Source organism: Rutilus rutilus (genome assembly GCF_951802725.1).
Source record: "Rutilus rutilus genome assembly, chromosome: 4".
NCBI lineage: Eukaryota > Metazoa > Chordata > Actinopteri > Cypriniformes > Leuciscidae > Rutilus > Rutilus rutilus.
Window position 1 is genome coordinate 3,312,785 of NC_140212.1, and position 27,714 is coordinate 3,340,498.

The 27,714-nt window shown below is 38.8% G+C and overlaps 1 protein-coding gene across 2 annotated transcripts; it reads right to left on the reverse strand.

The window, feature by feature from the left end:
- Positions 1-10: 10 nt before the first annotated feature.
- On the reverse strand, positions 11-26,530 carry zdhhc17 (zDHHC palmitoyltransferase 17). Of its 2 annotated transcripts, XM_084407304.1 has the most exons (17): positions 26,397-26,530; positions 19,023-19,126; positions 17,985-18,107; positions 17,563-17,640; positions 15,486-15,630; positions 14,378-14,442; positions 14,125-14,287; positions 13,923-14,048; positions 12,382-12,524; positions 12,174-12,274; positions 7,975-8,099; positions 7,790-7,852; positions 7,553-7,646; positions 7,216-7,299; positions 6,892-7,049; positions 3,708-3,802; positions 11-2,765 (listed from the first exon to the last, which is right to left on the reverse strand). In XM_084407304.1, the coding sequence occupies exons 1-17, from the start codon at positions 26,457-26,459 to the stop codon at positions 2,627-2,629; spliced, it is 1,869 nt and encodes a 622-aa protein (XP_084263430.1). In that variant the 5' UTR covers positions 26,460-26,530; the 3' UTR covers positions 11-2,626. The 2 variants fall into 2 exon arrangements, 1 of the variants encoding a protein (XP_084263430.1); XR_014627109.1 differs by lacking the exon at positions 11-2,765 and having other exon boundaries at positions 3,708-4,181; positions 6,569-7,049.
- Between the last annotated feature and the right edge of the window lie 1,184 nt (positions 26,531-27,714).

The following is a 27,714-nucleotide window of genomic DNA, read 5'->3' on the forward strand; positions in this document are numbered from 1 at the left end:
CTACCGCACAGGCCTTTCAACCTTTGAATGTTTTATTAATAAAGCCATTAAAATTGAACCATGCCCAATAAGTTACATCTGAAGCAGAGTAGGGTGACGTCCTGATCTCAGCTGAGGCACTGGAGATGAGCATGTGCTTTTCACATGGTGGGAGAACAGCCGGCCAACAATATGTGAGTATCTTCCCTAAAAACAGTGTCACATGTATGAATGACCCAATCCGAAGTATTACAGTACGGGGGGGGGGGGGGGGCCCATCGACTGCGTCCATGAGTGATGATGTCATCACAATGTGCCCTCTTGAGTTACAGCGTTTCTTACGTCTACTTCTCTGGCATTTACAATTTGTACATCCAGTGGTACAACAAACCCAGCAATGAAACATACAAAAGAAACCCTTTAGGTTGGATATTAATCAACGAGAATGGGACATTCAGATATAATACATCTGCAGAGCGCCGAGCGGCCGCAGGGACACGCAATAACGATATACACATTGGGTTTAAAATGTAAAAACAAACAAATAAAAGGATTAAAAAAAACAAACAAAAAAAACCAGCTGCAAATACTGAACATTCACTATTTACAGATGGAGCGTCTCTGGGATGGCAGGGTGATCACATGCAGTGGAGACTTGCAAGGTCAAAGGTCTATACACAGCAGTGCCAGACGCCACTAAAAGCTACAGTCATACACTTGGATAATAGTCCATTTTTTTCTGGCTTTTTGGTAAGATAAAAAAAATCAGGAGCAGCTTCAACTAACACGGACAAAATAAAAAAAACGAACAAAAGTCACTCACAGAATAATGAATCTAGTTCATTTATGTACAGATGCACATTCTTTACATCAGTTCGTCCTGTCAGCTGTTGCAATGACAACAGGAAGAGGAAATGGAGGAGAGCAAAAGGGGGAGGAGCTTCCTCTTTACGTAAACGTGAAGATCCCTCTGCGACGGTGGGAAAGCGAGCTTGTTTCTTCAGTAACGAGCAATAACAACAACAACAACAACAAAAAGATCAGTGCACTGTTTTAGGCAGACAAACATCATCGCCGCCACAAAAAAAAAAAAAAAAAAATAATGGAAGAAGCCCATCTAGGCGTGATAAACGCATATTCCATTAAGATCGTACAGCTATCAGGTCCACTTAATGGCTTTTCAACAGCATTTTTACCTTTAAATGTGTAACACTTCCTAAAACTACACATACATAATAAATAGAGGTTCACAGACGAGCGTATTATTTCTTGTAAATTCGAAGGGCATCTGGGTGAATCCCATAAACCCGTCGCCGAGAGCGTGTCCAGGTCACATTTCAACCCAAAATCAAGTGCATTTTCATGAAACTGAAGATTGTTCTGCACCGTGACGTTATTCTGATGGAAGTTCAGCACATTTCTCCGGCAGCGCTCATTACCGTAATGCACCCAGGCGATTTTTTTGTTTTAATTCTCATTGTAATACAGTATTTTAAAATTTGTTTTACAGCAAATAATGTAATACACTAATAATTAGCATAATTTAAAGGCAGTATAATAAAAAAATACTTTGCCGTTTAAATGATTACAGTAATGAGGAGGATTTTGTGCGTTACGGTAATGAGAACTATTAAACAGGATTCATTTTGTTTAAGCAAAATACAATTTCTCATTTAATTCTTTGGATTTCAGGGTGAAATGTAACCCAGGTTCATGTTCTTGACACGTTTCGCAGGATTCTCCCATCTAAACTATTAAACATGCCGGAAATGTACATATATATGATGAGTGTAAAAACTGAAGTGACGTAAAATGACTGCAACTCTTTGAAAAATACTATATAAATAGGTTAAAATAAATATGTTGTAAGTCACATTATTTAACGAGGGGCTCTCTCTAGTCTTATGAATGCTTTTAGTCTATATGATTAATATCAAACCATCAGAACATTCATACAGAATCATGATCGGACAAATCAAGGCAGCTTAAAGGAATCATTCACCTAAAAAGGAAAAGTTCTGTCATAATTTACTAATCGCCACGTCGTTCCAAACCTGTATGCATATTTTTAGTGGAGAAACTTTGAAAAAAATCATCACGCAGCTCTTTTCCCGTCCCGTTCAATGTACGGAAGAGAACAGCGTGAACATTCTTCTAAACGTCTCCCTTTGTGTTTAAAGAGAGAAAGCTCAAAGCGAGAGCGAGCAAATAATGACAAAATTCACAGAATGATTCCGTAAAACCACAAAACGGCACAGCGACTGCGAAGCTAGTTCTCATTCCTACACACACAGTTCCAGGTTGAACCAGGACTTGCGACCGATGAAGATCTGATATCACTTTAAAAGCAACAGAAAAGGGTCACAGGAAGAAAAACAAAAGTAAAATAAAACACAAGTCGATGTGCGAAAGAAACCAGAAACGTCTCTGCTGACCAATCGAGGAGAGTGTGTTGTACTGCATACACCCCTGAAGCCATCAAACTCCTCCTCTTCCTGTTCCCCGTCTACGGCAGGGGTGCAGGTGGAGTTGGTGGCGGTAACCAATAACAGCATGCGTATCCTGACTGGGTGAGGTTTGCAGTCTGAGTGAAGGATGGTCCCGGTGAGCAGCCTCTCCCCTCTTCTCCCTCTCGCTCACTCCTTCACTACACCAGCTGGTATCCTGAGCCGGACGTCTGGTCGTACTCTATTGTGTACTGAGAGGTCCAGTCTATGGCCACGGGCCGCAGCAGACCACAGCAGCGCAGCTCAAAGAAATCTATGAGGTTCCTCATACAGCCGTGACTGCACGGGAAAAACAGAGGAGCAGAGTTACTACCGGGAATCATACACACCAGTCTTTGGCTTAAACACAACTGACCAATTCTATCTTCACCAAAAACAACCATGGCTTCCTAAACAAATCTTGAGAAGTTCATAGTTTTGACTAAACTGGCAGACCACACTTCCTCCATGAATATTTCTCAGGTTCAGCTATTTTTTAAAGATTATATACATTAGTCAATCATCATGCTGTGTCCCAAACAGTGTTATTTTATTATTTAAAAAATTATATAATATTTTTTATATAAACATTTTGATTTAGCTTTTATTTTTATATTTTCAGTTATCGTTTTAATTTAATATTTTTAAGTGATTTTTTGACATTTTTTGTCATTTTTATTAGTTTCTGTTCATTAAAAATATTTCTAAGTACTTTAATATTATTTCAGTTCGTAATTGTTAGTTGCTAAGACAAAATTTCAAATGTTCTCATCTATTTTGTATATATGTTTTGAGCTTTATTTCAATTAACAAATGTTTTTAATAGTTTCTTTTTTTCTTCTTGAGGTAAATAGTTTATGAGCACAGAAAAAAACAAACCCAAAGCAATTTGTCATCATTAAACCATTATATTTTGGTAAAACATCGGCCATCATCCACCTTTTTTTCTAGCATCATATAAAGTCCATCCCATAATGGGACTACACATTCATGAATCATTTCTGAGGTAATTTATTTAATCTAATGGGATCTTTCTCTAAATTGTTGGCGTCTAAACAAGCACTAACAGAAACTTACTAAGGGTATCATATACTGTAGATCATATTCTACAGACTGGATTCATTTTGACTATGCAAACATCAATACGCTTGACAAACGAACCATTTGACATCGTCCTCTGTGTTCAGTGCTGTACAGACAAACTGCTGCCAGCTAAATCTGAAATGAGTTTAAAGGACTCACTTGAAAGGGCTCTCGATGGACGTGGCTGTAACTTTAAAGTGCTTATATCTTCTTGCGTTCATTCGCTCGTTTGTAGTGATGCCCAGAACAGCGATCTATCAAGAGACAGTCAAACAAGCAACATACACATCAAACCACAAATGCACACAAAACCTGTTCCAACATATGAATAGAATTAGACCATAAGGTATGTTATAGGATTTTGCGTCAAGACCATAGACTGTAAAAAAGACGGCATTTATTATGTCTAAAGCCCAAAGTATACTTTTTTTTTTTGCATGCGTGCGTACAGTCGAACGTGTAGCCTTTTTTAAAGTATACTCTCTATTTGATAGTGTGTGCAAACGCAGGCGGTCGACGCATGCACTCTTTAAAGTTTTCAAAGTTGTCCAGTGTATTTTCCTCCAGAAGTTATGACGAATCAAAATGTCTTAGCCACAACTTTAGTTTAAAAGAGAACTCTCTCATAGAGCCCTGCACGGGCCAAAAACTCCAGCCCTTACCCGGCCCTGGCCCATGGTGTTCAAGCCCTACCCGGCCCCAGCCCGACAACGGCTGCAATTTTTCAGCCCGAACCCGACCCGAGACCAACATCAATATCTGCTACACACAAACACACGCACGTCACGCGCTACTAAAAGGTTAACTTTTATTATAGGCCTGAAACATCATGCCCAATCATTCCCACAAATATTGAACAGACTGTCCATTAGAGAGAAGCATAAGCATGCAGTAGAGAATATAGCGCTACGGGATCCAACCGCAAAAATAAGTAAATAAACGGCCTACCTTTCTTTGCTTTTAAGTAACTGAAGAACAATGTTCAAAACAATGTTCAAAAATGAAGAACTCTTCACCAACTGGCTAATGTTAAATAATATTAATAAATCAAAAAAATCCAACTTCTCTCTGATCCTCTGCATGGTCAACTGTCACCTGTTAATGCACGTGAGTGACGTGTGCGTATTGCGTTTGTGATGCTTAGGCGATGTATAATATTTATAATATAATAAATATAACAATATTTCATACACACTATGTGACGTGTGCTCTGTAGAGGTCGACCGATTCATCGGCCGGCCGATTAATCGGCCGATTTTTTGCATTTTTAACATAATCGGCATCGGCCAATATCCAAGTGTATCAAGCCGATTATTAGGCAGGCGCATCTGTGGGCAGCCTAGTGTTGTTGTTGTGGAACACGCGTTCGACGCACGCCGCGCCTAGAGTCATTCTCCAGCAGAGTGAGCAGACCTCATCCAGTGCTTAAGGAAGGAGCTAGGTTCCTTGGAGAACACTCTTTTATATTTAATTAAAAACTTTTGATATGTTACTGCCAACTTAGAGAAAAAACATGAATAGGCGACATGACGTTCGGCTACTTTGAAATTGATAGCGTAGTTGAGGTTGCATTAGCACAGCAGAAGGGTTGCGATCATGTCACAATAAGTAAGCAAATATTTACAGACAGTGAATCTGAGACTTTTATTTGTTCTGTTTGTGTGTCTTATATTTGAAAGGGTTGTCACTCAATGCAGAGAAATAAGTAATAAAAAAAGAGACCAACTATATAGTGAAGGACTGGCTTTGCTTTACTAGCGTCGTTGTCGCTAGGGTTGGGTAGCTACAGATAGACCCGGAGCTAATACGGCACTGGTGCCTTAACGACCGTTATTTACCGGACCGAATATCAACGCGCATTTCTGTGCTTCATATCAGTGCTACTGTTATGTCTGTGCTTCTCTTGGATGCTCTGAAAACGGACGTTAGAATAACAGAAACATCGCTTCGCTGCACTTGACACTAGTCAGCAGTTAACTTTAGCATTCCGTTAGCTAGCTGGATTAAACACGGTTAAAATGCTGGCCAAACAGTAGTGTAATGTGTGACTGTATTTCACTGTAGACTAGGGGTGGAACGGTAGGCTACATGTATTCGTATTGAACCGAAACGGTACAGGCGTCACTGTTCGGTGTATACATTTCCACGGAGAATACACGCTATAAAAATAAATAAAAGTCGCGTGCAAAATAAATAAGGAACTACTGTTAGATACGCGAGTTCTTTAGGGACGCCTAATCTGTAGCTCCGCTTTAGCTCCGGCTGCGATGTAAAGATTGCAATGCTGGAATATGTTGTGTGTGTGTGAGAGAGAGAGAGAGAGAGAGGCGCGATCGAGATCGAAAAGTCGCGTGTGTTTAAAGTCGCAAAGTGTTTACTTATATTTGTGTGCGCGCGTGTGTGTGTGTGTGTGTGTGAGGCGCGGGCGCGATCGAACAGTGGAAACATAAAAACATACTCTGTCATTTTGTTTATCAGGACATCATTCAAACTGCAAAGTGTTTAAGTTACTGTTAATTAAAATGTTAAGGAAAACAAATATATTAATCTGAAATTAGTAGCAAATTAATTTTCAATTCATTCAGGTACAATTACCAAACATATCTCAAGTTCTTTTTGTCTTTTGTACAAGTGCAGATTGGTAAAGTGTTCAATAAATGTTTTTGTTGAGAAATTTTGTCTATCTTAAGTAATTATTTGTGTTACATTTTATCTTTCAAATAGAGGTTAAAAACAAGCACATAATCGGCCAAATATCGGCCAAAATAAATCGGCAGCATTAATCGGCCATCGGCCGACCCGGATTTCAAAAGATCGGCATCGGCATCGGCCTGAAAAAAACCATATCGGTCGACCTCTAGTGCTCTGCACGTATATTATGGGCACAATGAAAGGAGAGAAGCTAAATAAAGCCCAAGTCCGACCCGAGCCCGATCTGTAAAAAAAAAAAAGAAAAAAGGCCTGTGCCCGGCCCGAATGGGCTTAACGTGTCGGGTCCCGACGGGCTTGCAGACCTCTACCCTCTCACACAAGCACTTATCAATGTGAGCGACTTTTGTTGTAGTTCTGTCTCTTTAGTTTAGATTTCTACTGTGAAACAACGGCCCGGATCAGTGTTGCCACCTTGTGGAACAACTTATTAGTGCAAAACAAATTCGATGCGCATGTGCGACCTGTGCTTATAAAGAACAAAAAAAATCAGGTGGCGCAAGTACAGAACACACGTACTATTCTGGTGACGCAATTTGCATCACTTTACGCAGACCCTCGTGTACACGAAAAACCCGAAGTATACTTTGGGCTTAATGATGATAAGTCTTCTCTAGACTTGAGTGTATCTCACCTGGTAGAGCTGGCACATGATGAGCACAGCGACCCACATGAAGTGAAACACACTGTTGAGAAACATCCAGAACATCCACGGCGAGCAGGTGGCGATCTGCGTGATGTAGTTCCAGAAGCCATCTTTAGTGTAGCTGGTAGCACAGTGAATACTCCAGTCTGCAGAAACAGTGACGGATTAAGTCCAAAATAACTTTCAATGCATCAAGATAATAAATATGTATGCTACTAATGCAGAATCAATAGTAGCAGCAATTGAAAGTTGTTTATGTTCATTTATCGTCACGTTGTTCGTACAAAACCATGCAAACTCAATTGTACTCACAGCAAATGCATCCGTATATCATCCAACAGATCATACACAACAGGAAGAATAGGTAGCCCATGAAGTAACGGTGGTTTCCACTTCCTGCCCGCAAACAATGAGGGAAAAAAACAAACAAACAGACAAATGAAAGGAATGATTCATACCCTTTCTTATTCTGCCTTTGGCTCAAATTAGTACTATGAGGTTTCTATTACGGGATGCAGCTTTCTGGACTATAGTGAATTTCCTGAGGAAACATTTGAGGAATCTATGACTGTTCATTTTAATGTCAGGAGGAAGAGCGTGTGAGTTTGGTGAAGGAAAATGATGGAAAATCTGCCCTTGGAAAACTCACCTACGCAGTTGCCTACCCAAGGGCAGTGGTGATCAAACTTGGCGATGCATCGGTTGCACACGGCGCAGTGTTTCGATCTGATGGGCTTCCGTATCTGTGGAGCACAGGTCGTAAAATGAGTGTTTTATGAGCGATGGAAACTGCAATGCAAATCAGACTGTTGGGTTATCAGCCGGCCGACGACTGGTGCTGAATGTGTTTTAGCAATTGTGTGCAGAATGGAAAAGTCATAATTACCAAACAGGTGCTGCAGAATATGCTGAGATCCAGACAGCCCGTTTCTGCCAATTCAACTATAGTCTAAATAGAGAGGACAAGAGAAACGAATGGAAAATGTAAGTGATGCTTTCTTGTGCATAAAGCATAGGGTGTGTTCTGGATGAACTTTACTAGATGAACTCGTTTGCAGTTTGAGATTTGACCTTTTTCTTCTGCTCCTCAGATGCTTTGATGATGCCGGGGTCAGACTTCCAGGACTTGCCAAAGTTGTAGAAGAGAGCCAGGCTATTGAGCAGGAACGGCAGGTGGATGGTGACAAACGGGAGAAGTGTGGAGGGTTAAGGAAGTTTCATTTAATATCACACAACAGGACTCGCAATATTTTGGGCCAATGAATTACTTGATGAAAGTTAAAAAATATATATATATTGTCAATCAAACTGATTTGAATGCATCGTTCAGACCAATTTGTGAACTGGTTCAAATGATTAAAGCGAATAGAACCTATTCTAAAGAATGATTCAATCACAAAACAAAGACTGAATGTGGGAGTAATAACTAGTAGTCAGTCAGTCAATCTAACTTGTGATGCTTTTAAGACATGCAAATTCAAGATTCTTATAGACCTTATGTAGCCCCGCCCCTTTTCAGCGCTGCGCTCGTTGTCTTTTGACTTCCGGTCTGTATTTTCACAGCGATTCTGCGTATTTATGAATGAACGGCTCGTTTTACAATCTTCCCGGTCGACTGACATTTGTTAAGACATCTGCTTTAAACATTCCAATCCTCATGATAACTTTCGTTAACTTTACATTAAGTAAATCCACTTCAAAAGCTAATTACTCCTGGACAGCAGCGCCATAGGAATATACAGAGCGACCGCAAAAACGGAAGTTAAAAGACGATATTCTAAAGATGGCGGCGCCCTCGTTTCTCTGGCGCATAAGGTCTATAAAAAGTCGCAAGATGAGTTATTTCATGAAAATTACTTTCTATCTTACAAAAAAAACAAAAACATAAGAATCTGACAAATTAATTTTTGAATTGAGACCGAAAGTTCTGTGGAATTCTGAGCTGCAACATTTCAGTGAATTATTCCATCAAAAAAGTAACATTTCCTGTTTGACATCTGAAATGTAACACGAGTGCCTCCAAGCAGAGAAAATTAAAGGACATGTTGTCTAAAAAGACACCTTCTGTAAGTGGGTCGGTGTTTTCGTTGAGCTGAGCTGCACACGGGCAACAATTACAGCAGGAAAAAAAGCCCAATCCTCTGAGGAGATGCTCTATTGTTGGATGATAAGGGGCGAGAGGGAAACGGATCCACCCAGAGCTCTTGATCTGATTTTTAGCTGCAGGGTTTGAGTGCATTGTTTCTATTCCTGAGCTCTGGAGACACACACACCTGGACACATGGCAGTTCTGTGCTCACTAAACATCACTCCACACAAAGCACATTTCAGTAGCTTCACTCAATAAGCACATCCAGACATGAGTCACGTCTTGAGTGGTTCCTTCAAAAGAGGAGGAAATGCTTCAGCTTTGGGCAGAAATCCTATTTTCCTGCTGTTAAGAACTCGGCTTTCTTGTGTTTGTACTAGATCTCTCTCACACCACGGAGGGCGTCATGAACAGAATCTTATATCACAGTATGAGTAATTGTAATCACAGTGACCATTTATAGCACAATGTTGTTTTTGCTGGAAATTTAACACACACAAAAAAAAAAGTGTTTATTTTTATTAAATAACCATGTAGAAATGCCTGATTTTTGGATATTCCAGCTAAATAAATACTTAAAAAAATGAAAAGCCCTTCATCTAATTTTGATTATTATTACTTTTTAAAGGTGCATTGCGCAACATTTCATGTTAAAAACACCCGTTTTTCTAACCCATACATGCTTAAACAATTGCCTGATGGGCTGAATGAGCCCTTCTATGATCACTGCGATTGCCTCTATAATCCTGTACAGTAAAATAAATAAGAGGGATTCGGGACAGAATCGACTGGGCGTGACGTCATGCGCGTTCACGCTCACCTGGCTATGTCTGGCAGGTTTGTGTATTCGCCGCCATTATCCGCATCAGCGAAGACAACACAAGCGACTTTTGCAAAAGTAGAAGATGGATTCAAAGAGACCGGCTTCTAGTTCATCCCAAACCCCAACGCAAACTCCATGTAACCGCATGCACAACTCTGGTTGCAGTTTCGCGTGTCGCCAGAAGGGGGCATGGTTCTGCAAAAACTCAGAGACTTGCGCAATGCACCTTTAATAAAACTGATGGACACCAACCAAAAGACACTCAATATTTTGAATTGCATTATTTTGCTAAACTTTTGTTTCGTCTCTCTCTCTCTCTCTCAATTCAATAGATTTATCTAGCAGATATATGGTGTAGCATAATCTCACATTGACGAGACATTTCTAGCGTTGCACACTATATACTGTCAAGCCGTCCAGCCCTCCTCTCACCCACACAATATCACTTAAAGTGTCAATTCCACTACATTTATTGTGTGAGTCACTCCTGATTCCATGGAAAAATAGCCATATCCATGTTAAATCTGTCAAAGATGATGCATCTGCCCAGAGTTTCACAGTATGAAGCGTCAACCTAATGTTACCACACAACTTGAAGCAAATCAGCTCCAGACAACCGTGAGTGAATTATGGATATTTTCATCTCGGTTTATGTCGTTTAAAAAAAAAAAAACGTACAAAATATTTCAGACACTGAAGCATACTGCTAAACTTCCCATCTCTATCCTCGGTTCATTTCATTAGGTCCATCACATCTAGAGAATGCTTAAACAAAGGTCTTGTGAGCTTCTCTACCACATTCAGGCCTTTCAACATCGAAAAGTGAGATATAGCCATTTAAACTGGGTCAATTCAGTGACCCAGATTTAAGTTTCATGCAGGGAAAACAACAAAGACAGAAAAAGAGAAAAGATGCTTTCAAACGAAGATGCTTGGCTTTCCTGCTGTGTCATCGTTCTTATTCCGATGCTCATCGAGTCGATGCAGATACACATTAGAGCTGCACGAATTTGAAAAGAAAAACAAAATGACATGTAATTTACTAGAGGTTCAGACAAAATGTTAGCAGCTGCAAGATATTTAAAAAAATATATTGAATTAATTTGAATCAATTACTTAAAGAAAATTGGTTTGAATGGTGAAAGATGAATGAATAAGACTTCACTTGTTTCATTAAACAGCATTTTTGAACAAATCTCTTGAATGAATGATTCAAAGAAAAATACATTTTTAACAGTCGCTTGTCGCCACCTACTTATGGAAGCTTGTTTCTGCCACAGAATAAAAAAAATTAAATGATAATTGCGACTTTTTATCTCCCAATTGCGAGTTTACATCTCGCAATTCTGACTTTATTTCTCAGAATTGCGAGATACAAAGTCAGAATTGCGTGAAATAAAGTCGCAATTGCGTGTTATAAACTCAGAATTGCGAGATATAAACTCAGAATTGCGTGTTATAAAGTCAGAATTCTGACTTTTTTTCTCGCAATTGCGACTTTATATCACGCAATTCTGACTTTATAACACGCAATTGCGAGTTTATATCTCGCAATTCTGACATATTTTCTCAGAACTGTGAGATATAAACTCACAATTGTGAGATATAAAGTCCAATTCTAAGGGGAAAAAAAAGACACTTTTTTTTTTTTACCTCAGAATAGTTTATCTCACAATTCTGACTTTATAACACGCAATTGCGACTTTATTTCACGCAATTCTGACTTTATATCTCAAAATTCTGAGAAATAAAGTCAGAATTGCGAGATGTAAACTCGCAATTGTGAGATAAAAAGTCGCAATTATCTCTTAAAATGTTTTATTCTGTGGCGGAAACAAGCTTCCATACCTACTGGTGTAACGACGTCATTGACACAATGTTTATTTGAAGCATCGAGTTACTTTCAAAAGGGGATTTTCTATATTTTGATCGCTTCCGTAGACATCACTGTTTATATTCTAGGCATTATCTTTTATCTCAGTACTTGAATGATACTCAGTGATAATTTGAATTATTGTAACAAAAATAGTGATACTGTTTCATACCTATGAAAACTGATCTCTCTGGATCAGAGGCGGCGCCAACGCAGATTTGAATGTTTGCTGTGACCGTACTTGTCAAAGGTTTAATAGACGAGTTGTCATTTAGGAACAAGATTGTGTGGGTGTTTTAATCGTGCCGCTCTAATAGACAAATGGACGCTTATGTGAGTCACTCTGGATAATACTGAATTTTTTGGAATAACATATTCCGATTAAGTGGATTGTATCAACTTATTTAGGTTGCACCAATTCCATATTATGATCATCAAATTGATAGCACAGCAAGTGAAGTAAATGGAGCAACTGAAAAGGATATCGTTCCAGAACCAATAAAACCAGGTGATGTACATCCAGAACTTAGTGGCCATATAGATTCCCAGAGGAAGAGCGCTATGCATGGAGTGATCAAAGAAAGACCTAGAAACAGAGACGAAATTGTTAGCCATGATGGTCCACACTCACATCAGAATGCATTAAAAGCCTGAGCAGCACCACAGATGGCTATAATGGCATGCGCGTCATACTTGGAAAGGAACTGCACGACGAGCCACACCGCTGCATACATCGCACCCTTGATGAGCCAAGAGTCAATGTCCAGATCGGCGATAAATCCCACCAACCAAATCACCATGAACGGAGTTCCCAACATCACCTTCTGCCTGAACTCCTGCGAACAGACACAGAAGTCAAAGTCTGGGACCAGGTTCACAAAAATCTTCTTTAAAAAAAAAAGGTTAAGTTAAATTGTAAAGAAATTCTAAGAATTTTTAAGTGTAATTCTCACTTTTTTTCTTTTTTCTGAAAAGAATGATGGGGTCAAATGCCTCAAAGTGTGCGTTGCCTACGGATTAACATAATTATCATAAGTGAGCACTGTTTTAATGGCCCCCAGAATATTTTTATTCTGAATAATATTTTTAAATGAATTTTATTCTTAAGGTGAGACACGGCAGGCAAAAACAAAAACAAAATCATGCAGTGGTCAGTTTTGAGATATTGGGCAAGTTTACTCCTTCACTGTGTGTTCTTTCAAGCTGCTATAAAGAAAACGTTGAAAATATACATTTAGATGTTTATTTTATTACATTTTGTCTACTTGCGGCAGTAAGTTTCTCCCGAATTTACCAGGAAGTTAGCATTCCAGCGCGACACGCCGAGATCCGTCTGTTCACTGAAGTCTGTCATGACCGGTATCGTTGTGAAGCTCTGAGTCTCCTGCACAACACTATGTAACCCAAATATGGGCATTTCCTTTCTATCAGTAACCAATCGTGAATGTCCAAAGGGGGATTTAAAGCTATTTAAATCTTTAACTGCCGTTTTCTCAAAATGAGTTTTTTGTCGTTCTCCGGTACGAACATCTCAGCCTATGCGGCACCTGTGCACACCAAACTCTCCAGTTATACACTTAGCAGTATTCTGAAGATATTTTCAGAGGGATTTGTTAATAAATCATTCCTGACCTGATTTATGTGACATTTTAAGCAAAAAAATGTGTCGAAAATCGATTTTTTAAGGCTATGGACAGTATATTTTGATTTCCTAGGTAATGAAAGCATATATCCTGAAATCCCTCTGAATTTTTTTTTTCCCATCTTGTGTGTAAACAAAATGAAAAAAGAATTTTGCACCTGGCTTTATCATACGTTCAGATCAATCTACCGAAAATATATGCAAAATCGTGCGCACACATTTAATGAGATAATGCATAATTTGCATAATTAAACATACAAATTTCTAAAACTTGTAATACATTTTTTTTTATATACTTGTGTAAGTAATCAACTGAGGAAGTTTCATGGTGATATCTTTTATTTTAAAATTTTACCCTATTCACCTGTAGTGTCTCGCCTTAAGAATCTTTTGTGAATCTAACTCCAGAGGCTTATAAAACATTTTCAGCAACTAGCGTCAACTCGTCCAGACTATAAATAGGGGGCAGAAATTGGTGTAAAAGTCATGTTGTGTTTTCCTGCCTTTAGATGCAGAGTCTGCATCATTCAACATTCATTACAGTTTGATTTCTCCTTAATGTCAAGTGATTGCACAGGACAAGTTGCTTTACCTTGTCCATTTTGAGTCGTTTCAGGTACGAGGGGCTGTCGTAACCTTTGGCCTGTCTGGCCTCCTGCAGATGATTTATCATCCACACATTTTTCCTCTGTTTGGCCAGATCCAGCGGCGTCTCCCCCTGCCACCGACAAATATGATCAGATGTCATGTACACACATCATTTCAGTGTGCTGGTGTGGCCGTCTGGACTTTACCTTGATGTTCTGTGCATCGACGTTAGCATTGGCGTCCAGCAGCAGACTGATGACCGTAGTGTTTCCAGCCAGAACCGCCCAGTGTAGAGCCGTGTTCTTATGATATTTATCACCCAGATTCACAGACACATTAAACGTCAGCAACAGCCGTGTCGGGTCAACACTGCGGCGGAACGCAGAAGATCACACCTATTAGCTTTACATTTATCAATGGCAAATGAAAACATTTCCTCTCACACACACACACACACACCTGTGCGTCCGATAAGCCGCCCACATCAAAGGGGTCATGCCATTCTGATCCATCATATCTACATCCTGGAGGACGACACATAAAAAATAAAACATAAAAGTAGGATCAGGCTGAGATCAAATGCTATGGGTTCATGTAATATCTTGCCTAGAGGTCAAACTGCTGTGGAGAGAAATGTCATAAATGCCCCCTGCAGGCTGAGATGGACTAAGCAGGACAAAAAGTATCACGTAATGAATCGATTATTTTACATTTGAATAAAAAGCGTGTTTTTCCGAACTTTAAATATTCAGCAGTGCATTGAGGGGCACGATAAAAAAACTATCAAATAATATGTTTTTCCTTAATAAAGGGATGCATGAAGACATTTATAACAAAATTATTACATTTATTAGAATGCAAAAAGTAAACTAGGCTTTTAAATATTTTTGCTTCAAACTGTATTTAATAACTATGTAAATATTTATAGGCCTACTTTTAACTATATTTAACTGTGCATATTTAATTAACAGATTATTGTGCCAGTATTACTGAAATCTATATATTAAATAATGTGTGTAAATAAAGTTCCTTCCTGTGATGGGTTCACCCAGACAGAAGCTCAAAGAGTTTATTGAATAAAATGCCAGATTCTGTTTATTTTGTCACCAATATGCCAATTATAACAACTAGAAGAAAAACTGTATGCATAATGCATGACTCAAACAGGCCTGAAATACACTGGGACTCTTATTTTATGCTTAACTATTGCTGGATGTTGACCCAAAAAGATGCAGGAGATCAAATATGCATACTTACATCCATTTAGGCTATTTGAGACTTTTTATGCCCTTAATTTCATAAAACTTTATTCGCACACATCTTTTTTAATCGCAAATGCACATGAAACCGTAGCACTGACGAACCCTGGATGAGACATTTTGTTGGTTACTTTATTTTCGTCATGTTTTCCTGGGTAGCTCCGCCCACACTGAAATCTCATTGGCTCACAATAGCTACAAATGAATCGAAGGTATTCTGACTGGCTTTGGTTTTGCCAGCTTTTGTTTTGATGAGACCAGCGTCACACAGAACGTTTTATGAGGAGGCTTTATATAAACAAGCGTACCTGTCCCTTGGCGATGAGGTAAGCCACGATGGAGGTGTGTCCAAACTGAGCGGCCAGGTGCACACAACTGCAACCCTCCCCATCGATGAGAGACGGATCAGCACCATACTTCATTAACTGCACCACCATGGAGAGATGGCCCTGTCTGAACGAGAGAGAGCTGACGAGGGTCATTCACAGACTAACCCTGTGCTTTATGATGTGAATTAATAAAACATCACACACACTACCTTAAAATATGCACAGTATGAATTTAATACCTGCATGACCTACCAATTTATATGAAATCTGCAGTATATAACAAATCACACACTTATGCTATTTAGTATAAATATACTATTATAGTATGTTTTTATATTTTGAATTAGCTTTAATTTTTATATTTTCAGTTCATTTTAATTTGTTTAATTTATAGTAATATTATGTGCTTTTGTCCTTTTATTTTTATCTAGTTAGCTTTAACTTTTATTCGTTTTTGTAATAAAAAAAAAAATTTCAATTTAATAATTCAACTTAAATTCAACTCAAACCCTTAAAAGTTTCGTTCATCTTCAAATGAAGATTGTTTTTAATGAAATCTGAGTGATTTCTGTCCCTCCACTGACAGCTATCGTAAACTAATACATATGAATTGAGGGGTTTAGTCAAAATTTTCACCATAACTGATGTATGAGTTGATGAAAGCTTATATGTGAATAAAAAATAAATCTGCTCATCATATAAAGCGATACTGTCTCTTCTGCAAATTTGGACTAAACCACTCGATTCAAATGGATTCGTTTTACGATCTCTTTATGCACTTTTTAAAGCGTCAAAGAGATAGTTGCGTCGCTGTCAACGGAGGACAGAAATCTGCCTGATTTAATTAAAATATTGTAAGACTGAAAATACTGGTTGAGGCCCTGGTCTGAGACAAAGGGCTAATTACCATTTGACCTCCCCCATACGACCTCACTTCCGCAAACTACCAAGAACTCACACAAGAATATGGTTTAATGTGAATGTTTATCATTGACTGTTATGTTTTTGGTGTCATTTGAAATGTCTCAAAGTGAGTGGTACAGATATCTCATATCCAGATAGATAAAATAAAAGGTAATAAGGTTTTAAGAGTTTATGGATAACTGACTTACAAAGGAAGGTGGTCTCTTCAAGCAAATGGTCACCCACCCCCATGAAGGTGTGACCACTGCATGCAAATTTCTTTTGTTAGTACATGTTTCCTTGTGAAAGGTTTGTGTATATAAGGAGATGCAGCAGAGAGTTCGGGGCCTTTTCTGTACTTCAGATCGGTCCGTGAGGCTGAGAGAGATAGATCTCTCAGCCTCACGTATTTCTTAAAGTTGGGTTTGCATCTTCTCTCTATTCCAGAGCATTTGATGTTTTGTATCGATTATCTTTGAATTGATTATGAAATTGGCATGATACATTTACCTGACATAATAAATCCTTACATGTGATTATTCTAACTGATCTTGACATCGTTCATTTAATGGTTAAAAGGAATAGTCAAACATTTGCTCACTTTTAGTGAGGCACAGATATTATTAAAACCTTTCATTTATGGAGTCAGATGAATTAACGAGTAAATACATATGATTAATGTATTACAAATTTAACCAACCCATACTTTGCATGAGTGAGGACAGAGCACGTGATTCCTTCCCCGTATATTGGCGAACCGGCAATTGGGCCAATATAGCGGGCCTTACAAAATCTTCATTTTGTTTCAATGATGAGTGAAAGTCTTACAGGTTTGGAACAACATGATGATTTTTTAATTTTGGGGTAAACTAACCCTTTAAACTTTAATTTCAGTTACTTACAAAGGCAACATTTCTACTTTTCCAAAGTTTAAGTCTATCATCAAACATTTAGATTTTATTTCAGCTTTATTTCCCTTACAGAAAATGCTTTTAGTTTTAGTTTAAGTGAACAATAACACTGAATGTGCTCAACTTGAGCTTCCATGTCCAGTCTGATGAATGAACCAGAAAGTTGAACAACATTTTAGTATATTATTAAATAGTTTGATAAATAATTAGCAGTATATAGTGGTTGTTCTTCAACAAGTCACCTTGTAGCCCAGTGTAGTGGCGTAGAGTTGAGATCTCCTCCCAGCTGGTCAACTATGGCACCTTTAGATATGTAATGCCTATGAAGAGCAGACAGACAGCATTCAGGAGATGAGTGGACTTCTGAAGTGAGACATCTAGGCTTTATCATACAGCTAAATGTCTGTTACAAAAGAGAGCAGCGTAAAATGAATGACTGCGACAGAGCAGGCTCTCATTAAGAGGAGGATCTAGACACACACACACACCTATAATGGAAATTTCAAACTGGTTGTTCTTCTTTGCTCGTCTGAATGCCGAGAGTAATAACTCTATCTATTCCTCTGTGTATGTGGCGTCTTAATAACGGGAGGGAAATACTAGCTAGGAAAATCCTCAGATCCAGGAAAGGAAGGTGAATGTGTATACACAGACAGATACGTACTTGACCAAGTCTATGCGGTTGTTAATTGCCGCCCAATGCAGGAGTGTGACATTTTCTTTATCCGGCTGACGCACGTCATATCCGGCATCCACCAGCTCACGGCAGCGCTCGAATATGCCATACCTGAACACACAAACAGCTCAAATTACACAATAAAACACACAAGCACTAGAGAATCATCTCTGGCTCGACCAAAATTCTGATTGGTCGATTTTTTGCCGCGTTCATTTCATCAGGTGGAAAGCACTAATTGCTAATGGGGGTGTTTTCAGAGCACCCCTGTTTCACAGGTAACAGTCTGTCTTCAGAACACCCCTCTTGTTTTCACTTCTTTTGGATTAGCCCAACCCACTGGAGAAGAGCGACAGACTGAAGAAAGTAGGCTACTAGAAGGTTTGCTGAATATTATTTATTTAATTGTGAGAGTGTTTAATTCATAGTCAGTCAGTCAGTCCTCTTCTACCATGTCAACAAAGACATCGGCAGTGTGGCAGCATTTAAAAAAAAGTTAATAGTCTATTCGTGTCTCAGCACAGAGCGGCTGAAATTACAGTGTCTGTCAGTTATTATAATACATATGACAAAAACAATTGTCTAAATTATGTTGCATATTCCTCAAAAGTTCTTGTGATGATATCACTAGTTGACAACATAGTACTATTTTCGGAAATCATAGGCTCTGATATTGCGCAGGTGCACGTGATGCAACGCTGTCAGAGCCGACAGACTCGTGTGTCAGACTCATTTCAGTGCAAAATAATTAGGTCAAAAATGATTTAATATACTGCAAATAGCCTACTAGTTTTTTATGTTTATTTATAATTCATTTAGGCGGACAACAAGGCTACGAGGTACTGCGCACAGTGCGCAGCTAATTCATTTAACGTTTTTTTTTCCTAATGTCATTTTTAGTCGAAAATTTCAGGACTTCAGTCGACCAAGATTTTCTTTGGTTGATTACAGCCCTAATATCTAGATGTTTCTGGGCAAGGGATATTTGCGTAGATGGATGGATGTGTGTGTGGTGTGTGGACTCACTGGGTGGCTTTGACGATGTCCCAAGTGCTGTAGTCGTCCACGTGGCTCTTGCGGCTAACGCTCTCGCTGTAGCCATGGTTATAGTGAGTCTGGGATTTGATTTCCTGCGGGAGAGAAACATAGTCAGTTCATCTCTATCATCTCTAGAGCAAACGGATAGAAGGATGACACAGAGGATCTTGGACACGACGTGTCTTATATATACGGTCAGTCTCCATGGTGACATCTCTGATATCTCACTCAAACACACACACACACTGCTGAAATAAAACTGGAAGGTGCTTTTGAAGGGGCCGTATCCTGGAAAACAGGACTTTCTTGCTATTTTAAAATAGGAGTTTGATGTGCTGAGTGACAATGCAAATGGAAGTAGAAACATAATTCTGTTGTTAAAAAGTTCAGCTCTCCTATTAGCATATTAACATGACCGCCCACATTTACATATCAAGCCCTTTCCAGTCCATGCTGAGGCTAGCTAACCATAACAACCTGCTATTTATGCATCATCTTAAAGGTACAGCAGTAAAAACAGTCTGTTTAATACTCATATCATAATATCAGCAAGAAAGCAGAAAATCTTTCTGACCTGTTTTTGTTTAAGAAACTTTGTCTAACATTATAATTAGACTAATACCCCCTCAGACTGGCTCACAGGTCAGGGGGCGTTTGATGACCAGCAGATGTCCAGAAGCTCTATTGATTGGTGGGGAGGGTCTGTGTCTATTGTATTAAAGGCCCACGGGATGCTGATGACCGATAGAAACCCCAGAAATGACCCGAGCCATTTTGACCCGAACCTTTATCTTTATCCTGTACACCTTTCCAGAAGGTGGAAGTTTTTTTTTTATTATTATTTATTAATTCTATTTCATATTTTTTTCTTGTATTTCCAGCGCTCAGAGACAACTCAGCTACTGTAGCCCTGCCCCTTGTTTGTTCATTTTTTTTATATATCATTGTCTACTTTATAAATTCCGATTTTTAGCCCCAATTACAGCTGATTGTTCCTCCGAATTAACATGCAAATCCCCCCAAAAAATGTGACAAAAAAAAAAAAAATCTATGTATATAAAACCTTTTGTTTTAAACCAAAATAATAAAACAAATATTAGGTCTATACTTTATAATTATAAACCACAATCATAGGAAAAATCCTCAATATAATACCAGACTAGTCGTTGCTCTTCAGTCTTCAGAAAAACACAGATTACAGTTTTACACACCAGAAATTTTAATTAGATGAGTAAAAACACAGTCAAATGAGATGCTTTCTAACAAAAGCTTGAAACAGTTGCAAAGAGCAAACAGAAAACACCCACAGGACACAGGGGAGTCCTGGCAAACACACCGAGCTCCCTCTGTGTGTGTGTGTGTGTGTCTCTGTGAGAGAGAGAGAGAGAGAGAGAGAGAGAGAGAGAGAGAGAGAGAGAGAGAGAGAGAGAGAGAGAGAGAGAGAGAGAGAGAGAGAGAGAGAGAGAGAGAGAGAGAGAGAGAGAGAGAGAGAGAGAGAGAGAGAGAGAGAGAGAGAGAGAGAGAGACCAGCTCAGCAGAGATGAGACACACACACACACTGGTCAGAGTTGCACATATAAAGATGACAGTATGCATTCATAATCGGTAGCATTTAATCCCTAAAATAAAAGTCTTCTATATGGAGCACTAAACAAATCCATTAGCAAAGCGTAACCAGCTGGACAGAGAAACACAAGTCAGTGATAAAGCCTTGTGTTTTATCAGCACAATCACGCTTCCAGCAGGAACCTGCACACTTGCACCCACAAACACTAAATATGAAGCCCTGTCTCTCCGTGTGGGTCTGTAATTATTACCTTCATAAACACTGGACTCTGTCTCGAAGGCTGATCTGACACTCATTTGATCAACACAAAGATTCAGCGAGCAGTCACATGACTCCACACTTCAGAGGAAACCCTATAGTGAGATGATCTGAACGCCACAGTTACCCTACAGCAAAGCATCCAGAACCAGGGAATCTGCGTGAACGGGGATATAAATTAACATTCGAGTCAAATCTTCATTTCTAAACGGCTCTCCAATAGGTCAGAGGTCAGTCCAGCAGTAAGTACATTGTACAAGTACTGAGTTAATCCATCACAATATACAGCCACCAAGCATAAAGCAGCTGGAAAAATTAAATAAGTTGAGAAAAAAAAAAAAAAGACTAATTTTTACAAATATATTATTAAAAATGCATTATTTGCATTATGATAACCGGATGCACTAAGGTAATATGACAATGTTTTAAACATTATTTTTGATGGCCAATATTAATGATATTACACTATTTAATTTGCTTTAATTGCTGCAGTTAAATTCAGATGTATTGTACATATTTGCAAAATTAGAAATAATTGTTAAACTAATCAATATGGAAAAAAAACGATCAAAAACCTCAAATTTTACATACATAAACAGTGACATATGACATGAATATGTATATAAAGGATTTTAAGAAAAACTTATTGGATTGATTGAAAATGAATGAAATGCCAAATATCTGCCGATATATCAGTCAACCACTATTTACATTATATTTTAAATATATACATATTTGTCATCAAAACCATGGTAATGCCATGGTAATAGTGACCTCACAGCAGGGTGGGCTGAACTGAGGAGCTCACCGCTAGCAGATGTGCACTTAATCCACATCTATTACTCATACGCATAGCATTAGTGTTAATACAGGTTTTTATACTCCATTTCAGAGATCAGAGAAACAGATCTCATGAGCAATCCTGAGCTGAATTAGCAAAAACAATAATGCTATGCTAGACATGCCACCAAACAGAGCGACTGTGATAAAGCGAGCAGTTGGGAGATTTAGCAGCACCGGCAGGCCTGTAAGAAAGGCGTTTGCTCGTTTCATTCAATATTTTTGTGCCTGGTTTCAGAACAGTTGGTCTAATTCAATACGGGCCTAATGTTCCTCCTGGCAGTGAGGAAACAAGCACTTACAGCATCTGTGAGACCATGTGACACATCCTGAGATGCTTGGCTTCCTATTACTACAGGAAGACATTTAGGCTGCGTTTACACTGCAATTCTTAATGTGCAGATCTGATCTCTTGACCATATCATCAGATTTTTTTGTCCCAGTCTGTTTACACTCACTTTAGACACGACTGGAATCCGATATCTGTGTTTACATTAATCCCCGCACAAAATGAGTCTGTGATGATTCCTTTACTGCGCGACATGGTTGGCCCTCGGGTTTTGAATGGCCATACTAAAATGATTTATATAATTCACGTCGATTATTTGCCAGCATGGATAAGTTAAAGGTGCAGTGTGTCATTTTTAGCGGCATCTAGTGGTGAGGTTTGCGAATTGCAAACAGCCAGTCACTCGCGGCCTATCCCTCCCTTTTAGGGATGGCGAAAACTAAAAATGTTCTTGACCGACCACCGAGCCTTAGCCTGGTAATACCAAACTCTGCTACTTCACTTTGCTTCGTAGACAGGGTCTGGAAGGGCATAATTGAAAAGCGTTTTCTTTCTCGCGGGGGGGGGGGGGGGGGCGCTTGTCTGAAGCTTAAAATCATTGGATACCCGTAAGCCAATCACATAACGTTTGGTTATGGCGTGTGTTATGCGCATGCTCAGCCTTATCTAACTTCCACTGTAAACACATGTATGATGCGAAAACAAAACCATCGAGCGAAATACCAGAGTGAACATGGCTGTGAACGACTTTTGCAGATTATGTGAAGTAAATCTACGCATCCACGGTACAATCAGTGTCTATGTCACTACGCTATCTCAGACTGAGTACAGAAGCGAACTGAAATTGAGCGGAAGTACGAAGTCTGACGTAGTCAGGCTAACCGAGCCTCATTAGCCGGTTGAAACCGGTTAACCGATTAGTTTAAAATATGCTACGCTATTTGAAATAACAGCCATTTCGAGCCACGCCAGCAATTTCGCAACTCTGTCGCATCTCTCTGCCGCTCTGCCTCCCGCTCACACACACAGCCGCCCTTCCACTCACGTCACTTTTTTTAAATCCCCTACAGCGCGAAACACGAGTCCTGCAAACACGGCGCCGAAGGAGCTTGTATGTAATCGGAGGACAAATGGCTCCTTAGTTTCGAAATGGTTTGGGTACAAGGTGATCGCGTTGAAAATAAAGGCGTTTGTCTAGCGTTAGAAGCTCATTTGAAACGTTGCCGCGGCTCATTTAAGAAAATGACAGCTCCGAAGAGACGCCGCTTTAGTTTGAGGTAGTGCTAACAATAATAAAGAAAGATGATGATCATCATCATCACCTTATCTGTTACCACTGAAATGTAGATGTAATGCATTTCCAAATCTAAGCCCATCTTATGCGGATAGATGATGTGCTACTACTGTATTTAAGCACTGTATCACACAAGTTGCAACTTACATCTGTGTCATTCTTTTTGGTGAAATGGTCCCACACACTACTTTTCTTTGCACGCTTCACCCTGTCGTCTGCCCTGGCTCTAACCTCGAGTGTTTTAGCCTGTAGCCTTTACTTTTCGCAAACCTTGTGAGCGCGCGAACCCAAACGCTGTGACCTCGCGCCAAATGTTTTTATTGGTTTATTAAGTACAAACAGGCGAGTTATGAAAAATTGAGTGTGAGGGATTTGTTCACTTCACACAAAAAGATCTTGGAATGAGATGGCTAACTGTAGTAGCGTTTAGTCCACTGTCTATAATAGCCTAATTTAGAGATCACTTTTTTTTTTTTTTTACCGACTACCGACAACTTTGATCGGTTAACGTTGATACGGTCAACCATCGGTCAAACGGTCATCGGTTAACATCCCTATTATGTAGATATACATGACTCATTCTAAGATCATAAAAACATAACGGTTCATTAAGTAAGGTCTTTATACACCACTGAAAACATAGTTACGGATCTTATATTGCATTTCTGTCAATAGATCCTCAGAAATATTACACATTGTACTGATTTTGGGGTTTACACGTATGCAACAAATTCCGATCTGTGTCCAAATGTGAGTAAAAAAAAAAGAAACATTGTGTGGCAGCTTAAGATCTTGCTCTGGAGAGCGTGTGCTTTATCAACAGCTTCTGTTAATGCGGTTAATTACGCTGCCATTTATATCTTTAGTTCATGTCAACGTCCATAAAAACATATCCGGACTGACCATCAACAGCCATTATGAAATTATATTCACACAGTCAAGGCAATGCCACAGCTATGCATCACAGTAAAGGCCCATTCACACCAATTACAATAATAACAATACAGATATAGTTATAAAATTGTTAAAGAATAGCAGAGTCCACACCACAACTGTAACGATAACAACACAGAGGAACCAAATCGTTGGAATCACTTTCAGAGCGATTTCTTTCCAGATTATGAAGAATGAAAACACTGACAGCCAATCAGAATCCATCCTTATCTCAGGATTGACATAACCAAGGATTTATTTTTTAATTTTTACAACTTAACTCAGAGTTAGTAGCTTCTTGTTTGTAGTGTGATTTCACATTTCACACAAATGAAATCACACCCAACAATGCAGAAAGGGGAAACGGAACAGCAGAAAAATGAAAAGCCACAAAACTATATTTGTGACACACTTTTGACTAACGCAGACACACACCTTCCTGTTGAGCCCTCTGAGCATCATCTGAAGAGGAAACCTCAGGATGGGTGACTGTAGGAACAGATGGCTGGCTCTTCACTATATGACTGCCGCCCACCCAGGTGACAACTGGACCCTGTCGACTTCCCACTAGTTAACGGCATTGATTAACTAAAGACAAATGCATAAACTGTGTCTTTCATAGTAGATGTGTTTCTTTCTGTTCTGCTGGGATTTTCAGTCCAGTCACTGAGATAAGAGTTCATTATTTTAAACAGAATTATTTTTATATTTTACAATCAGCAAAAGAGCGGCTGAAACAATTCCTCACATGATAATATAACCTTTTGATGATGCATCACAAGCCAAATCTTGAGGACAGCTAATCTATATCTTTCTCTTGAACAGCCACATGCAAAACACCACCTCCATCATGGTTTCATGTTCTAGCCTCTAAATCAACCGGCTCATCCCACTGAACACCAGGGCACACATGGCAAACACACTAAAGATTACAAAGACACAAGTATATTTTGTAAAATAAGCATTCATTGCACTTCTATGCATTATGCCTTTGCAACCCTACAGATATCAGCATAAGCATGGGTCATTTCAAAACACATGTCGGTCGACCACTATTTAATAATAACCTATAACATGCCTTAGAAAAAAAAAATTACTGATGTGCATCTTGACACAAAACAATGACCCTCCCTGACATATTTTAAGATTTATCAGTGCATATGATATAAGAAACAAGTTGTTTTCAGTGAAGACAGCTCAAACATGCATTTTAATCTGGGACTAAGTTCAAGCTTTCTGTGAAACCGGCCAAGTATTATAAAAATTGCAATAAAAAGAACAGCTTACGTCTGCTGAGAGCTTCCTTTCACTCCAACAGGTCAGCGTGTGTTAGTATGACTTTAAGACAATTGCCATTCACTGAGACTACATGTGTGTGTGTGTGTGTGTGTGTGTGTGTGTGTGTGTGTGTGTGTGTGTGTGTGTGTGTGATCAGCTGTATGGTCAGTCTGCTTGAGCATGAATAATTTACAGCAGGAGGTCTCATATGAGCAAGCTGTCAGGAATACTACTTATACACATATATAATAACTATAGGTCTTTCATGTGAAACTCGCCTGTCAATGCAAAGTCACAAATGAGTCATTATACAAACATGCAAATCTCAAATAATAGCATTTATTAATTAATATATTTCTGAAATTTACGAGCCTGCAAATAACTCACAACAATGACAGCTCTGAAGCAAATCTGTCACATTTGCGAAACAAACACCAAAATGCAGTCAAAAAGATTCAGACAGACTCTTAGTGCACTAAAATCATACTGATAAAATAATGCCCAAATTAATGTTCAAGTTTGAAGGTAAATGGATGCAAATGATGATGATGTTTGTGAATGGTGTCTGTCATTTAGATGCAAACGCAGCACAACACACTGGGAATACTTCTATAATATCCAAATGTCACGTTTGTCATTGCACAATATGGATTAAAAAAAGCACCCCTGCCTTAAAACGTGTGATTAGACGTGCGATGAAGCGAAAAATAAAAATAAAATCTATGGATATGAACGGCTAACGTTAGCAGCAATGCTATTACGCAGCAGTGGGGGGGATTCAGCCCCTCTCCTTCATTGTGAGAAGTTAACAGTAGAAATAGCGCTTTTACAGGACGTGAAATCACTTCGGCTTCGTTTAGGATTGCTGCTGTGATGCAGCCGGATATACGCTGTGTTTTTTACCTCGGGATGGAGGATCGGGACGCATCCAGCTTCTTTCTCAAATTCGTCCAGAGCGTCCGCCATCTTGCTGCTCGACCACGCGGAGCATCACGGGAAAAACATTTAGGGGGCGATAAACAGGAGACACGCGCGCGCACATGAGGAAGCAGTGCGCGCTCGCGTGTGATTTGACCTGGTCAATTAATTATTTTCTGTATGTATTCAATATTCTTATATTCTTAAATATTATCAGTTTTAGAGTGCCTTATTCCCATAGAGTTAAAAAAAAAAAAAAAAATCAATACAAGAGCATTATTTGATAGAAACATCAATAATAACCAACGTATTTTTATTTATTTATTTTTATTTCACATAAAATAGGTTAAAACGTGTATGTACACAATATTTAGCCCCCCCCCCCCCCCCCCCCCCCCCCCAAAAAAAAGAGAGGATTGATCAAATATAAATTTATTTCCTGTTTTATAACCTATAAAACCAAGAATTACATTCTCAAATTCTAGGAGACATCAGAATTCATACGATATAAAATATCCAGAATCTTTTCATTATAATCCAGGCTCTTATAATTACAAGATCAAAACAGAGATCACAGAAAGAGCCATTTCTATCAATGCACCGATGCCTAAGAAATGTATTTAATTTTAATTTGGACATAAAACCGATGTCATTCACATGGTAGCCTGTACTACTGTTGCTGCATTACGTCATCAAACTACTTTATCACTTTATGTAAATATATACAAGTCTGTTCTACGTGTGCGTATCCTTTTTTTAAACCTTATCTATGAAACAGTTTTATTTATATTTATTTTTGCCTAAATATTTTGCTCATCATCCTCCGTTCATGGAATGATGTGAAATGCAACGTGGTTACGTCATGGCTGTCAGATGGAATGTCGTCAAATATTTTTATTTATTTATTTTATATTTTATTTTGCCCTGTTTGGACGCTCAATACCACGTGGTGGCAGCATTGGATTGCTCATATATTTTTCTAGTCCTTTCCATGTTTGATTAGCAAAAAAAACAAAAGTTATGTGAGTGAAAATGTTCAGATTCTTTAAATCAGGTCCAAATTTATTCTGCTAATATATGTGTGAAATATTTTGTGACATTGTATTGCACATTCCATTAAAAATAAATCAGTTTAAAACAGTAAACACATACGTTTATGGCAAGCCGTTTTAACTTTTATTCATTTCCAGGATATGAATTGTTGATATGAACAATTACATTTTTGATATCAACAATTTAATTGTTGATATTTGTAATTGTATTTTCACTAGTGAAATGTCACCATAGGCTGCCATTCAAAATC